Source organism: Puntigrus tetrazona, chromosome 11, assembly GCF_018831695.1.
Source record: "Puntigrus tetrazona isolate hp1 chromosome 11, ASM1883169v1, whole genome shotgun sequence".
Lineage (NCBI taxonomy): Eukaryota > Metazoa > Chordata > Actinopteri > Cypriniformes > Cyprinidae > Puntigrus > Puntigrus tetrazona.
In genome coordinates this window covers 22,495,037-22,510,174 of record NC_056709.1, presented here as the reverse complement: position 1 = coordinate 22,510,174, position 15,138 = coordinate 22,495,037, and the positions used below count along the sequence as shown (strand labels likewise).

Genomic DNA, 15,138 nt, shown 5'->3' with positions numbered 1-15,138 from the left:
TCCGGCGAATCATTTTGTTTTACGTTCCTAGAGTATTCTGAGACATACTGATTTATGCTCACATTCTTGTTTGAGCACTTGACAACAGTTGTTGTTTTGGGAGCAATGCATAATTCATTGAGAAACTTAAAACAGTAAATGGGTTTTAGAAGCAATGTTATTCTAAAAGCGCTGTGGGAAATCCCCATGTTGCTGTCCGTGGTCCTGAAATTGTATTACGGCATTGTTGAAATAAAGAGTAATCTAATGTGACATCGCTATTAGGTTGAATTGTAAATATGATGTAAACTTAAAAGATATTTGATTGTGAAACAGCACATCAAGGCTGCATTCACAAGGACCTGTCAACAGTGAGATTTTCTGTTGAACATGGCAATGAATACAGATTTGGGTATTATAGTATTTCATTCTCCAGGTAATAATCACTCCCCTAGAGAGCTTTGAAAACCCCATGTTTCTCATTTCACATCAGAATTCAATAAATCTGCTGTAGTCTATAGTTTTCAATTAAATGTTTTATCTCTTAAGGTAAATGAGGAGATAGGCAGGGAGTGCTAAAGAGTTTTATTTTAATTTGTCCCCTACTATGAGGGACTTAATTTCCCAGCATGCACATGCAAGATGGAATATCTCCTTATGAAGTAATGTTTCACATGAACACAAAACATCTGCACTTATTATCACCTCCTTTAATGGGCATGTGGTATAAATATAAATACAGTAAAACAAATAATCAAATTATGTTTTCTCACATTGATGTTCTGGATCTCCTTCCCCTTTCGCTGTCTGGAGTATTGACTGGTTAGATGGATAGACTGTGCAGTCAGTAGGATCCAGGCCACCTGGTAGGCAGATAGAGAGAGTGCTCACTAGAGCAGGACGTTCCCATCTTTATCCTTAAGAGGCAAGAACTCTTCCACTTGTGATTCATGCTTGTACCTAAGCATTTTGATAAATGTGTTTTCAGTGTGTTGGAAATGTGATCAACTTTGTAATTATGCTCATTAACTCCCTAAACGGGGAGTATTTTGTTGATCCAGAGTTATCTGTATAGGTGCATGAATGCAGAAGAAGATTTGTTTTCCATAAAATCCTTTTGAAGCAGCACAAAACTTTGATGGTATAGAATTACAAGAACACAGCTGTTTTTGCTCATTAATAATGTGCATTAAAAGTTGGCCATATGCCATGATGAAGTTTAGGTCCTCTTTATATGAAGTTGCTGGCTAATTGTGTGTTATAGCTGAGGTTAGAAGGAGTTATCTGAAGCGTCAGTTTATTTGTGGGGTGGGACAGCCATAGCCAAGCTGATTTGGAGACAAAATTAAACAGATGGCAAAGTGTCCATGGCTTAAGTGTAATTAATGGAGCAAAAGAAGCTCTCCTTCACACGTCTGTGTGTGCGCGATGTGCTGTTAAGAAGATCTAAGTTCAAGAATGAAAGAAAAACTTTGACACATTAGAATTTTTTATTACATTTTTTAAAGCATTTTTCTTTAATTTTTTCAGTGTTTGATGCTAGGGAAATGCTGATTCCCTTGAAGAGTCAATCAGAGCTTTGGGCCTTTGCTTCATATTTTGTTTTCTCATTTCTCATGAGTTCTCATTTAATGTCTGATTACACAAAATTAACACAAAAGAACATAACTTTAGTTCTGTAGAATTGGACACTACATATAATTTGCATACTTTTATAAACAACACTAATTTTAGTGTAATGTTTAATATTTGAAGTTGTCGGCTTTATGTTTAGCTTTCGACCTGCGCTTCATATCCCCAACACCATCTGGCCATTTTTTTTTTTAATGTGTGAAAATGAACGTGTTCCACTGATGTCTTACTTTGCCTCTGCAGGATATCTGACCGTAACGATTGAGCCGTTGCTACCAGTTGTTGTGGGAGATACAGTGACCCTAAAGTGCAACTTCAAGACAGATGGAAGATTGCGAGAGATCGTTTGGTACAGGGTAAGTTGTTATTTCCTGCATATGAGACAATACTTCCTCTTCAGTGTATTGTTCATAATCTATACTTTTGTTCTCTGATTGTATAATTATTATTATCGTAGTTATTAACTATTTAGGAAGTGTTTATGAATCATTCTTACAGTTCTATAAACTGAAAAAACTTCACCTTTAATATTCAGCTGGTCATGATGGCTGTGTCTTAATGGATCCCAGCTGGATGTTTCACATTTTACTACGCACTATTAGTGTATTTCAAAGCAGTGAGTGTTTGGATTAGTTCTAGCATTTGCAAGACACATTTCTGAATAAATTATACCGTACATAGCTTCATAAATTGCGTATGCAATACATGAACAGACTGCCTCAATGTAAAAAACGCATAATGAAGTACAACCAATAAGGACAAATCTTACAGCTGTGGATGCAATGGATATCAATACATAGTTAAAAACTGTAATCTATACGGACAAATGGTTGAGAGCATATCTGTTTAAGAGCGAAACACCGTCTTTGATTCAACCTTCTGTTCACAAATGCAACACATCTACTGTCTCTAGACTTGTCTTTGCAAATGCTGACCTTTCCAGACAGAACAAAAAGAGATTAATAGCACTTTACATATTAGCTATAGTCTCATACATCATACTGAACGGTTAGACAGTCCCACTGAATCAGTACAGGTTCCAGGAAGCTTGTTTGTTGGTACAAGGTCTCTTCCCTGCGTGATTGGTTGTTTATTGCACAGATGAAAGTAGTAACTTTAGTGGTTTTGTTGACAGGAAAAAAAAAGTTATTAATGATTGAGAATATATTTTTTATGAATATATTCATAATCTTATCTTACATCTTCTCGGAGTTATGAGCCTGTGGAAACAGCAAAAAGCAAAGGCCGTTTTTTTTGCAGCAGGAGAACACGTGCGAGTGAAATTGAACGGATGCAGAGCACGTGCTTCTGATTGGCTTAGCAGCTGAGAAGAAATGTCTATTTGCACATTGACAACCGCAATTTAAGGGAAGCGCCTCTGCGGGCAGAGCTGTCAAAATTGCCTATTGGCGTCTGATCAAAACCGCAAGGTGGTAATATGAACCAACCCACCGTCTCCTCTGACTGCTGATCATCACACGGCCTAATACATTATAAATCAATTATCTGCGCTTGGCTGCCAAAGTTTCTTTAATCTTAGGCTTTTATTTGACTAAACTGTCGATTTCTGAGTTTTCGCTTGTGTTCGAAATGTAACCCTGGTTGATATCCACCATCGGGATTTACAATATCTAATCAACAGCACTGGTGAGTGACACAGAGGCTGTTTGAATAAAAGATTGCAGCTGTGGGTTGTTCATTACGTGGATGCTGTTATCTTGACGGGTCCTGTTTGAAGGTTTTGTAATGCACACCGCAGTCCGATTTCTCCTTTAAGATTCTCTGTCGAGCTGAGGGGCTTCCTCTGCCGCTCAGATAAAGGATATTGCTATGGAGAGGCTCTTTAAGCAGCGCTGCCAGAAAGCACTCTTGCCAAATTGAGGCTTGTTGCCTGATTGGAGGATTCGTTTTCGTCTTAATAGCTGCCTCTGCTTCAGGTCCATGACAACAGCAAATCAAGTTTTGAGTGGAGTGTGCATTTCAATATCCACTGGCGTTTTATATGCATAATCTGTGATGAATGAAAGCTAGTTCCAACTGCTCCAACAAAACCTAATAATTGTTGGAATATGGCGTTTGTAAGGGAAAAGCAAGGGGGGGGAAAGATTTATGTAACCGACTGTTTTAAATGCTGTTCCAACAGTGTAAATATAGGCTACTTTTAGCACAGTCTTGAATACTTCATAAATACCATAAATAAATAAATATACTTTATTTATTAACATAATATGCTTCTACATTTTATTTTTCTAGACTAATTTGAAAGTAAGATAATGCAATAAAACAGAATTCCATTTCCATGTATGTATGTATGTATATAATATAATATATAATATTATTTGCAAAAGCACCGTACAGGAAGATGTTAGTCTTTGGTCTTTTTTCTTTGGAACAAAATCTAAATTAGTCAAAAATGGACAGATGCATAAAGCATGCAGAGTAAGTGCAATATTGCAAAAAGGCTTTAATTAACACCCTGTTTCCCAGACCGTTGGAATGGGCTTTCAAAAAAACTACAAACAGACAAACCTCTGATGCCTTGATGATGCACCATGGGTGATGCTAAAAATAGAGATAGAAATCACTTTGAAGCTATTTTATATTACGCCCATGGAGCTGGGCGAGAGCTTGGAATCCTGGGAAGGCCCATGGAGAATTTTCCTCAATGAAACGTCTGGCAGTTCATCTCACGTTGTGCTTGTACTGATTATGTCATTCTAATGAAGAGATACCCTCGGCCCCGTCCCACCGGGCAGCTCCACGGTGACGGCTGCTAACGCTGAGTTTCCGCCTGACTGCCTGTTGAGTGCCACTCTGAATTACCTATGATCTCACCAGATTAACCCTCTCTTGCACATTACTCTGTACTAAAGTGCAAGTTTACTCAAGCTGGGCTGTGTTGTGCTCCCGAAAGAGGGTGTTATCAACCATTTGCCCTCAGGACACGTGCAGATTAATGCATGAAGGATTAATTTTTTCTTTTGGTGTCAACCACATCAAAAACCTTCTCAGTATGCACTTCTGGATTTTAAAAGTTTGAAAACATTATAATTAAAAGTTAATAATTTCTCATATGTGGAGTTTCTTATACTCATCGAGACTAAATTCATTGTACTTCAATATACACTGTATGTAAACAAACGTTTTTTTAATGGGAATAATTAATAAATTATTTAATTATTAAAAACTTCAAGTTATTTCTGTGGTGGCAGAAATGTCATCTAAAATATAATTACTTTTCTTTTTTTTTTAAATCAAATAAATGTAGCTTTGGTAAATAACTAATTATTTCAGAACTTTTGACCTGTAGTCTTGTTTCAGTAAGCTACGGTCCTTACAGACATCGCTGAGTCATCAACATAATGCTTTTTCAAGGTGAGCCTTCACTGAAAAGCTATGGATATCATCATGCAATATCTCAGAAAGCTAATTTTTGTTCTTAAGAGTAAGGTCAACCTTTAACTCTCATGTGCGCATCCTCAGCGTTCTGGCTCCCACTCAGCTCTAATATTCCGGACACTTTGGTTGTTTCCCGGCTTAGTTTGTAGCCCACGTCTCCAGCAAATCCCATTACCACTATTGACACTGAAGCACACCATTACAGTATGCAAATTACTTTGCTCTTGGCAAGATAATGCAGCTTTAAGGAGTGGAGGAGTGTGCAGATTAACACGCCTGTCTTTCGGACCACCATAACGGAACGTTACCTCAGCAGCTCCTGTTTGTTTGTTAGAGCTATATGTACTGTCAACTGCAGAGGACCTTTTGACCCAGGGGTGGTGATCTCAGTCTGAATAACAAAACGGTTTCTTAACATTAAACCTGAGAGGCACCGCATTCCGATTCCTGGTTGGAGAATTCCTGCACTTGGTTGCTATAGTAACTGAAGTGTTGGATGGAGTCTGTGCATTCTCACTTTGTGTACTTGGTGCACTCCTGTGGGGCTACCACGTGCCGCTCTTTCTGCTATTTCAGAAGCCCTTGTGTAATTGTGTCATGCAAATTTGCTCCTCGGCGGGAAAAAAAAAAGCTCTTTAGTCTTCGGCGAGAGTTGTGCGGCGGAGCTAAAAATATTGTTTCTGGATATTTTTACCCTCCCACGACTCTGAAGAATCTCGATTGCTTTCTGAAGGCGGTTCTTTATGCTGTGTAGGCTGTCTGAGGTGAAGGCTGTGAAAACAATGTGATTATTAGGGTTTTCGTTTTCATTAAAGCCTCAGATTAAAGCACTGAGGTGAGCTGACCTATGAAATGACAGGAAACATGCGGTTTTCCTCCGCTAACAAGGATTTAATACTCTGGATGTTGCACAAGTTGCAAATTATTGCCAAGTAACTTGCGCTTATGAGGGTAATATGGCATATAATGATAATCAAACAAATGGTCCACGTAATTGTTTGATGTCCTCTGATATTTACGCTGAATGTGGCTCTGAATGTGGCTTTAAATCAAAATTCAGATGAAAAAACAAAGAGCTAAGATGCTTACTACTTTATATGTAGTGTAAATCCACACAAGAAAACTCTCCAGCGCAAATGATGCTCTAAATGTAATGTTTCTGTCTAATGAGCCCCTAAAAGACCGATTTGGCTTCGAAAATTACTGCCACAGAGATTGTGTTATCTCTGAAAAAAAAAAGAAAAAAAAAAAATTAAACCCTTACATTTCTGCTCAATTAGGTTTTTTAAAGGCCTCTACCTTCGTTCATTAAATGCACTGTGCTTTTTGTCAAATAGATGGTGTGAAAATAAAGATATTAATTAGAAAATCAAACAAACAAGAGTTTGCTACAATAACTTGAGTTGGATTTCAAGCTAGGGTTGTTTAAAGTTGCTCTCAGAAGCTTTGTCCTATTAAATTACATGGGTTTAGATGTAAAATGCTGATCCTCCCGTCAGTGTTGTTTTTCATTTCATTTTTCATTCATTTTCATTGCATCTAAAGATTCAAGAGTGTTTTGTTTGCAAAAGTGGAACAGCATGCAAAATGCAGCATGCATTTGTTGGAAGGCGCTGCATTTCATTATGCATTGACTGTTTTCATTACATCGTTACAGTACAGTATGATAATAGAATACCGTGTACACATTCAGCAATGCTACCTCTTGTTAAATAATGATACTGTTTTTATTTATTTCTTTTTTTTGAATGTTGTGTGTTTTAGTGGTTCTTTATTTAGCAGGCAGACGGGTTCTAAATAATATGACATTTTAAAATGTGTCTCAAGTTTCCTAACATGCTGTGAATTTTGAGTGTAAGAAGTCTGATCAACCTGGAAGCCAGCCTGATGATTTTGTGCTTCTTTAAGACCAATTTGTCGGCTAATTATTTAAGCCTCGGGGTTTTAGTTTAGTTTAGTTATGGCAAAGCTGAATTTTCAACAGCCAGAACTTCACTTTTAAGTGTTACATAATTCTTCTGAATTTGGTGCAAGAAACATTAACTATTAGCAGCGCATTACATAACTTTTTTTTTTTTTTTTTTTTCCCTCATAAAATTTTCTTAATTATATATTTTCGTAAAAGTTGAATAGTAGCTAAAGCCAGGGGTTTTGAATCTGTGTAGTTTTATCGTCTGTCATCACGCATCAGTTGCCAGATCCAAGAATAGACCGTTTTTGAGAAATTCTTCTCATAAAGGCAGTGAAACCTCTGTAGGACGCTTGTAAAAACTCCTCTGCTGTATGCATTAATGGTTTTTTATGACATAGCGGGCATCATTGGTCTCAAAACAGATTTTCTAAATCCATCTTCCTATCACAGAATGATCAAACAAGGCCGTGTTTACGGAGCGATTAGGAGTGGATCAAAGGCTGATTGTGACATTTGCATTAGAATGGGAATGAGATTTTCATTCTCGGGCCGACTTTGTCATAGCCCCCTGCCAAAAGCACATTTTCTTCAGAAACATGGGGAAGAGACGGAGAAAAAAAAAAAAGTCCAATTCACCTTGAGTGCTTTTTTTTTTTGCTTTGTCACTTCACTTTAGGGAGAAATTTTTCTCATTGGAAAGCACGTCCGGGAGAGACAGCGCCTGTGTCTTTGTTGAGAAGAATCAAATGTTCATCCATTGTAAAACTGCCATCTAGATATTTTTCCAAACCCTCTGTAAGAATTTCTATTCCTCTTTTTTAAAGCACTGAGAACAAACTGGTTTGACTTGATGTACGTCTAAAAGGTTCAGCGATATGGCCTTTGCCATTTGAAAGAGGCAACAGCTTGGAGAGGGCTGATTGTGCCAGAGAAGTGCACCCTGAGTTGATTTTAGAAAGGGGTTTACATGGGCACCACACTGTGCTCTGAAACACATTTTTCCAACACATGCCAGCAGGAAACAGCATGCTGAATAGGTAGGAAAAATACAGCATGAGGTTATCTCCATTTAGCCAAAAAAGGCTGCATTAAGTGGAGGAATGTGGCACAATTAAAGCAAAAGTTTATCTAAAAAAAGCTGAAAATGTTCTCACCATCCAAGATGTGCTTGAATCTGTTAATTAGAACGGGTTCAAAAATAAAATATTTCATTAAATCACTTATTAGAGTGGTATTTTGGCCTGAAGCAATGGTTATAAAATGCCTTGATGGACTTTGTTACTAACATGTAACTTTTTGCTTCTTAAGACATTCATTTCTTTCATTCTGATGGCACCCATTTACTATTCCTTTAAATGGCTTCCAAAAAAACCCCAAAAAACAGAAACGATCTGTCAGCTCACAAAAAAAAAAGTTTAACATCACTTTAGCAACTTCGTGGTCATGCGGGGATAGCTGTTTTTTTTCTCATCTGCAGCAAATTGTGGTAACTCTAAGTGATTTTGACAGCTGTGAATCAATCGTGGAACATGGTCATTACTGTCGAAATGAAGCGTCTCTCCCTTGCCCTTTCTGACTCTTCATCCTCCAGTGGCTTGAAGTTTTGAGCTAGATCAATGGCCGCTGCTTCTCGTCCTGCGCTTATCTTTATGGTACGGACCACAGCTATTTGGGTCAGCAGTGTGGCAGAGGAGAAACAATTAAAGAAACCTCCCTCTTCTCCTCTGGGTATAACTCTTTGTGCGGAAAGATGGGTTTTGTAATAGATTTTTGTCGGTGTAAAATGAGACACTGACCTCTGAGTCCGCCAAGCTCAAAGGCATCTGGAGAGGCGAGGGCAGCGCTGTCCCCGTGGGCTTGGAGCAATATTAATTCTACCCATCACTCTCTGTGATGATATTAGTCATGTTTCCGATAATAAAAAAACACATTTATGCCAGCACTAAAAAAGCTTTCTATAATATTTTAAAAGCACGATTGGATACAAACAATTATAGCATGTTGAGCAGGGCACTGAACCCAGACAAATGGCTTTGTCTGTGTTTGTTTTGGCGTTTATATGTGCTCAGCAATGTGTTTGGCTGCTTGCAGATTGAATAATTATTTTTTTGTTGTGTTTCTTTTTTTTGTATGGGTGTGTTCTTTTGTTTTTGAATTTTCTCGCTTGATTCCAATCATCTTGGACGTGCACCTGTAGCTGTGGATTCATAAAGTATCCGTAGTTTCTTCTTTACCTTTTTTTCCCCTTTTTTGTAGCAATGGACTAGTACATTGGAAACATGCCGAGGACCCTCTCTCTGGACTATACTCAACTGCTATGATCTGTATGAAGATTTATTTATTTATTTGTTGTTTTTTTATTTGGTTATGTTATATTGTTTGGCCCTTGATAATTCAGTTTTTTGTATTTCTTTAGTTTTTATAATGTATAATTAAAAATAAAAAAACTTTACAAAATACAAAACTCAGCATATATTTTCGTGTTCCATAAAATATATGAACGAGTAAAAAAATAAAAATAATAAAAAAATAAACATTTTAGAAATGCATACACTTAATGCATTTTGTTTTGTTGTTTGTTTTGGTAAGAGCATTTTCATAAAAGATTACAGTCATAATTATATAATTGTAATAATTATAATAATATTATTATTATTAAATAGATAAAATATATGGACAAAAAAATGCATTTCAAAATGTATAACAATTACAAGCAATGTGATAAAAATATGCTTGTTTTTTTAATAATATGCTATTTAAATTTCCTTGACAACTGAGATGACTAAAGTCAAGTTTTTGTTATTAGAGGTAGTAAAAACAGGACAGGATGACAAGTTACTCTACACAACTTTTTCCAGGCTGCAAATATTTCTGATTTTGTGTGAGTATGTTATTTTAATCATATTTGTCTAAAGTGCTGTTAATTTTGTGTAAACCATTTTTTAATGAGGAAAATATAACTGAGAGCCCCTTAAACCGCAGATTTTGTAAAGATGGGTCACTCTCAGTCTAACACTCCACTTAAAAGGCAGACTTTGAGCTATACAGCAGTTGGATAAAACCCTTCTCGTCTCTGTTTTATCTTTCTATAATGGGAGAAAGTAAGAAATCACACCCCAACCCACCCCCACCACTCAAAGCCTCTATCTTTGCTATAATTCATCCTTCTAAGGGTTGTTCATTTCACTTCTAATCTGTACCCAACCTTGCCTTGCCCTTCCCCAATCTGTCCGTCTCTTGTGACCGGTCATGGCTTAAGTCACATTGTGTTATCATTCAATTTTGCCTTTCTGACAGATGAGTTTATGCCTGGTTTTCCTGGTATAGTGTAGTATGTCAGTTTATGTTGATGTGAGAACAGATTTTATTGAAGATCATAGTCTTGATAACATTGTTGTAATCAGCTGGGCGGTGAAAAGAAGGTGTAGAATTATTGGGATCACAGGCCTGTTTTGCTTTTAAGCATGTTTTAATCTATAGATCTGACTGTTAAATATATGCAAGAAAGAGCTTGTGATGTACGCTGATGGAGGTGATGGATAAGGCTGGAATGTTTCATAGAAAAGCATTGTGCCGAGGATGGGCTCCTGGTGCTGTTTCCATCTGGAGCATTTATATTTTTTATGTTCCTCATCTTTGATGTTCACTCACATATCCATCTTATGATTCAGCTGATGTATAAAGGATAGTTATGGATAATCCCTAAAGCTTTGACAACGTACGTTAGACCATTTCAAAGAAAACAGGCATAAATTTGATCTTTTATTTATTTGTCTATTTTCCATTGGACACCTAACTCAAAACCTCTAGCGTCGGGTTTTCAGCTGGCAGTTCACGAACCCTTAGGGGATCCATAAAGGTTCAGCAGAAGGTCTTTGAATTGGTCTATCACAGCATTTATTTTTTTTTAATGTTTATGAAAGACATCTCTTACAGTATACACTTAAAACAGCTTAAAACATCTTGTGAAACATTATTACTACTATTAAACTGTTTTGCATATGTATATAAAGTTTACATCATGATTAAACGCATCCAAAATTAAACGTTTTTATTTGAATAATATATGTGTGGGTACTGTGTATATTTATGCATATAGAAAATACACACATATATATTTCTGAAATATGAACATGAATTTACATGAATATATGTACTGTATGTTTATATAATTTGTATTATTTAGAAATAAATTTCATGTATCAACATAAAAAGAAATTGCATATGCGTGTATTTATATATACATAACAGAGTAAACAAGAACCTATATTTTAAATGTTATTAATCGTGATTAATACGTACATACATACATACATATATATGTATGCCTTCTGCTACTATATGCCTGAATGCTAGGTGGCACCGACTAACAATGCATTTTCCCCTTAGATATGTATCTCATTTGGATTTAACATCGTCTACTGCTCAATATACAGCGTTAAATTAATATAGCTAATGCAATGATGCAAATGATAATTTTGTGTAAGACTTGTGTAAGAATCTTCAGTGTGGAAGGGCCTTTAAGTGGTGATCCGTGGTTTTGCTGGGTAGCCGTGTTCCTCAAACATCTCTAAAACCACCCAAAATTCCACTCTGAGACCAGCAAATTAGTTTTGCATGTTTTAAGCATTTTTCACCAGGGTATATATTGTTTAATTTTTAATTTTCGGCTTTATTTCCTTTGTTGACATGTTGATTAAAAATCAGAAACATGCTTAAACAACCGGCTCCATGCAATAATGCACCGTTAACCTTTTTGACATGGGTCAAAGGCACAAGTAAAAAGTACATTTTTCCCAAAAAGGTTCTAAAACATTCCCAGGGCAAAGAAAAATCTGCCAGTTTTCTGAACGCCTGTCTGTAGTGAGACAAATGGGTAAGATAAGTATCCTTCTCTCTTTTGTTGACCAGAACAAACAAAATGTATAATCCAAGGGTCAAATTGATCCGTTGTCGGATTTTAACCAGCACCACTTATCAGGTGCGATTTCATAGAACAAAGCAACAGTGGATAATGCTAGTATTTTAGCAACAACAGAGATGCATTCACAGTACATTCAAGCTAGAGAGTGGCAGCCAGAAAGACGTATAACAGAAAGGAAACATGTCGAGAGGAACAAAGAGAGGAAAAGATATGAGATTTGGAGCAATTTCATTGAGTGCACTGCTATGGTGGCTATGACAGTTATGAGATTGTATCTAAAGCAATAACTCAACAAGTGCTAATAACACATAGGCATGCTATTTCCCATAAGTCACTGCTTGCAAAGTGCCAATGGCACAGTGCTGTTCAACTCCTAGATACAATTGCATCATTTCAGCTACTAATGCTGATAACAATTCAATAACTAGGTGCTGTTCTCACCTTTGTTGCTGATGACAGACTATATATATATATATATATATATATATATATATATATATATATATATATATATATATATATATATATAGTCTGTATATATATATTATATATACTAGTTACATATATTAGTTATATATATATATATATTACTAACAGGACACTAGGTTACTAGGTTTTGGAACGTAGCTTTAGTCTCTCCAGGCCTTTGTCTTCTCCTAATGCTGCCCATGTTTACATGCTAACAATCAGTTGTCTGAAAAGACAAAGCATTAGGATTGCGTGCAGATTGTCATGGTCAGGGGATATCGACAGTCTGCTCAGCACTTCTGTGCTTTGCTTTCTCTGTCAGTATCAGTGACTTGCTCAAGGGAAGTGTTGGACCTTGCAGACCGCTGGCAAGAAAATGAATTACATCAAGACTTGACTTGAATGCTGAGAATTATAGACATGAGATCCAAATGAGAGGTGTGAATGAAAATGGCGACTGACTAATGCCTGTAATTTGATCCAATAGCGCTGATGACATTTTGTCTAAATTGCAAATTGCTTTGGAAAACAATTTTGTCCCTATAGTATTGCATTCCACAGACAGGAAGATAATCAAAGGGTAGACAAGAAAAATCACATCCAACATGCACAACACATACACTCTTATATGGAGCCTAAATGCCTGAGACCACTTAGAATTTTTTTTATAAAAATTCAAATACAATAAAATAGGAAATATGATGACAAGTTATTTTTTAACATTATGCAGTATTTCTAGGTCACTGTTCAATCCAGAATTTTTGGGACATCCTGAAATTAATTTTTAATGCAACTTTTAAATAAATGTTTTATGTTGATAATGAAATCTAATTTTAACATGTTTTTTTTTTTAAAAAAATGTAATATATATATATATATATATATATATATATATATATATATATATATATATATATATATATATATATATATATATATATATATATATTTGTGACATTGAGCGAGTGATCATTCAGAAATGTATATTTTAATTGTAATTAAAATAATTAATTGTTTTGGTATAATATATCATATAATAAGAATAATATATACAATAAGAAAGCGTCGCGGCATTACCGTGTATCAAATAGTGCCACCTCAAGGAATAAAGATGCATTGCAGGTATTGAGTCATCAGATATATAAATATAATTTAAAACATTGTTTCTTGTTATATTCTTTATAAAGAATAGATTGAAGAATATTAAGACATGTCTTAATATCAAGAGTTAAAGAATGTATTGAAGAGGTTTTTTTTCTTTTTTTTTAGATGTTTTGATAAGGGAAAGCTGTGGAACTAGCATCCTTTGTTTAAACTATGGGTCATTTATAGGGTCAAACAGAACCCATGTTAATGGTTTTGCATTCATGTGTTATTATTGCTTTAATCTGGACGGCCCTATGTTTATAGTCTCGCGCTATAATGCAGCATGCAATAATATAATTTATACATAATATTTGTAATTTGAAAAAAATATATAAATAATAATAATAGTAGATTTTTAGATTCCATTGTGCACAGTGGTACATAAAGAGACAGTTCATGCTTGATGGTGACCATACAATGTATCTGAGTGGGCGCTATGTTTTGTCATATGGTGAGAGAACGCACAGAGTACGGACTTTAGGCCTGTGTTTTATTCAGGCAGAACTGTTTGGGCCCTGGGGGCAGTGCTGCAGGCTGGTGATGTAATGCAGTCTTGCTGTCAGTGTGTTACTGTGAGTTTTACCAATACATCTTCCCATCACACAGACTCTCTTGTTAAACCCAACAGTTTATTGAGTTAAGTCATCTGTGTTCCAGGTAAATTATGTAACATGGTCAAGCGTTCTCCTCACTGGTGTTGTGTTGCATGTGTGTTTGTTTTTTACTACAAAATGATTGGCCCAAGTGGAAAGAAAAGCCAGAGTTGTCAAGCATCTACCGGTTTTAAAATAAGTGTAGAGAGCAGTGTGTGATCTGTGTCATCAGGATTCTCTCAGCATTCTTCTGAAAATAATAAGGTGTCTTGGTGCTCCTTTAATGAAAGCATATTTTAATGATTTATGTTGTTTGTTTTTGAGGGTAAAACCATCATCCAGTGAAGAGGAGGGGGGCGATAATGAACTGATAAAGATGTTAACAAACTAAAGATGAATTTCAAGTTTCCTGCTGCTAGCATTTAGCTAATTAGGACCAAGCCAGGAACTTAATAAATAACAATGAAACAATTAAAATGTGTCCCAGTTAAGATGAAAGACTGCTGTTAGCCTTGAATTTTTATGATTTTCTTTATCTTCAAGCATTTTCTGACTTTGTCTACAAAGGGCTCAGGTTTTGGCTGGTTATTATGGCCTCGTTATAGACCCTTGTTGATGCTGTAACTATACCTTCTGACTGCAAAAAAACCCCAAAAAGCATCTTTGTTCATGGACGATGATTCAAAAGTTGTATTTTGTTTAATTGTGTGAAATGAAATGCTAATGGTTAGCTTTTCCAGGTCTTTTCGACTTGGTGCTAATTTTAACTACTCTGGTTGACTTGAGGTTATTTACTTCAGAAGGAAACGGTCATTAACACCTTTTTGTTCTTTACAGATGATTCCTCAAGTGCTAATTAGAAGGAAAATCTTTTTGGCAGGAGATTTGAACTATCTAGAGCTTATCAAGTGACAATAAAGGAATATCACTAATATACCATGGTGCTATATATCTCAATTATACCGCATAATGCAGTATTCCAATGCACAGTATTACCCAAAGTGAGAATCCAACAACATTTGCTTAACGTAATTATAATTATCTGCTCTCTTTAGCTCCATATTTTGTGCCTGTTTATTTTAAGA

The 15,138-nt window shown here is 35.8% G+C and overlaps 1 protein-coding gene across 2 annotated transcripts in view; it reads left to right on the top strand.

The window, feature by feature from the left end:
• The window catches only part of igsf21a (immunoglobin superfamily, member 21a), a 163,075-nt gene that overhangs the window by 66,228 nt on the left and 81,709 nt on the right, over positions 1-15,138 (top strand). For both annotated transcript variants that reach the window (XM_043252470.1, XM_043252471.1), the window contains exon 2: positions 1,855-1,967. In XM_043252470.1, the coding sequence (XP_043108405.1) occupies positions 1,855-1,967 (113 nt within the window). The remainder of the gene's footprint in view (positions 1-1,854; positions 1,968-15,138) is intronic.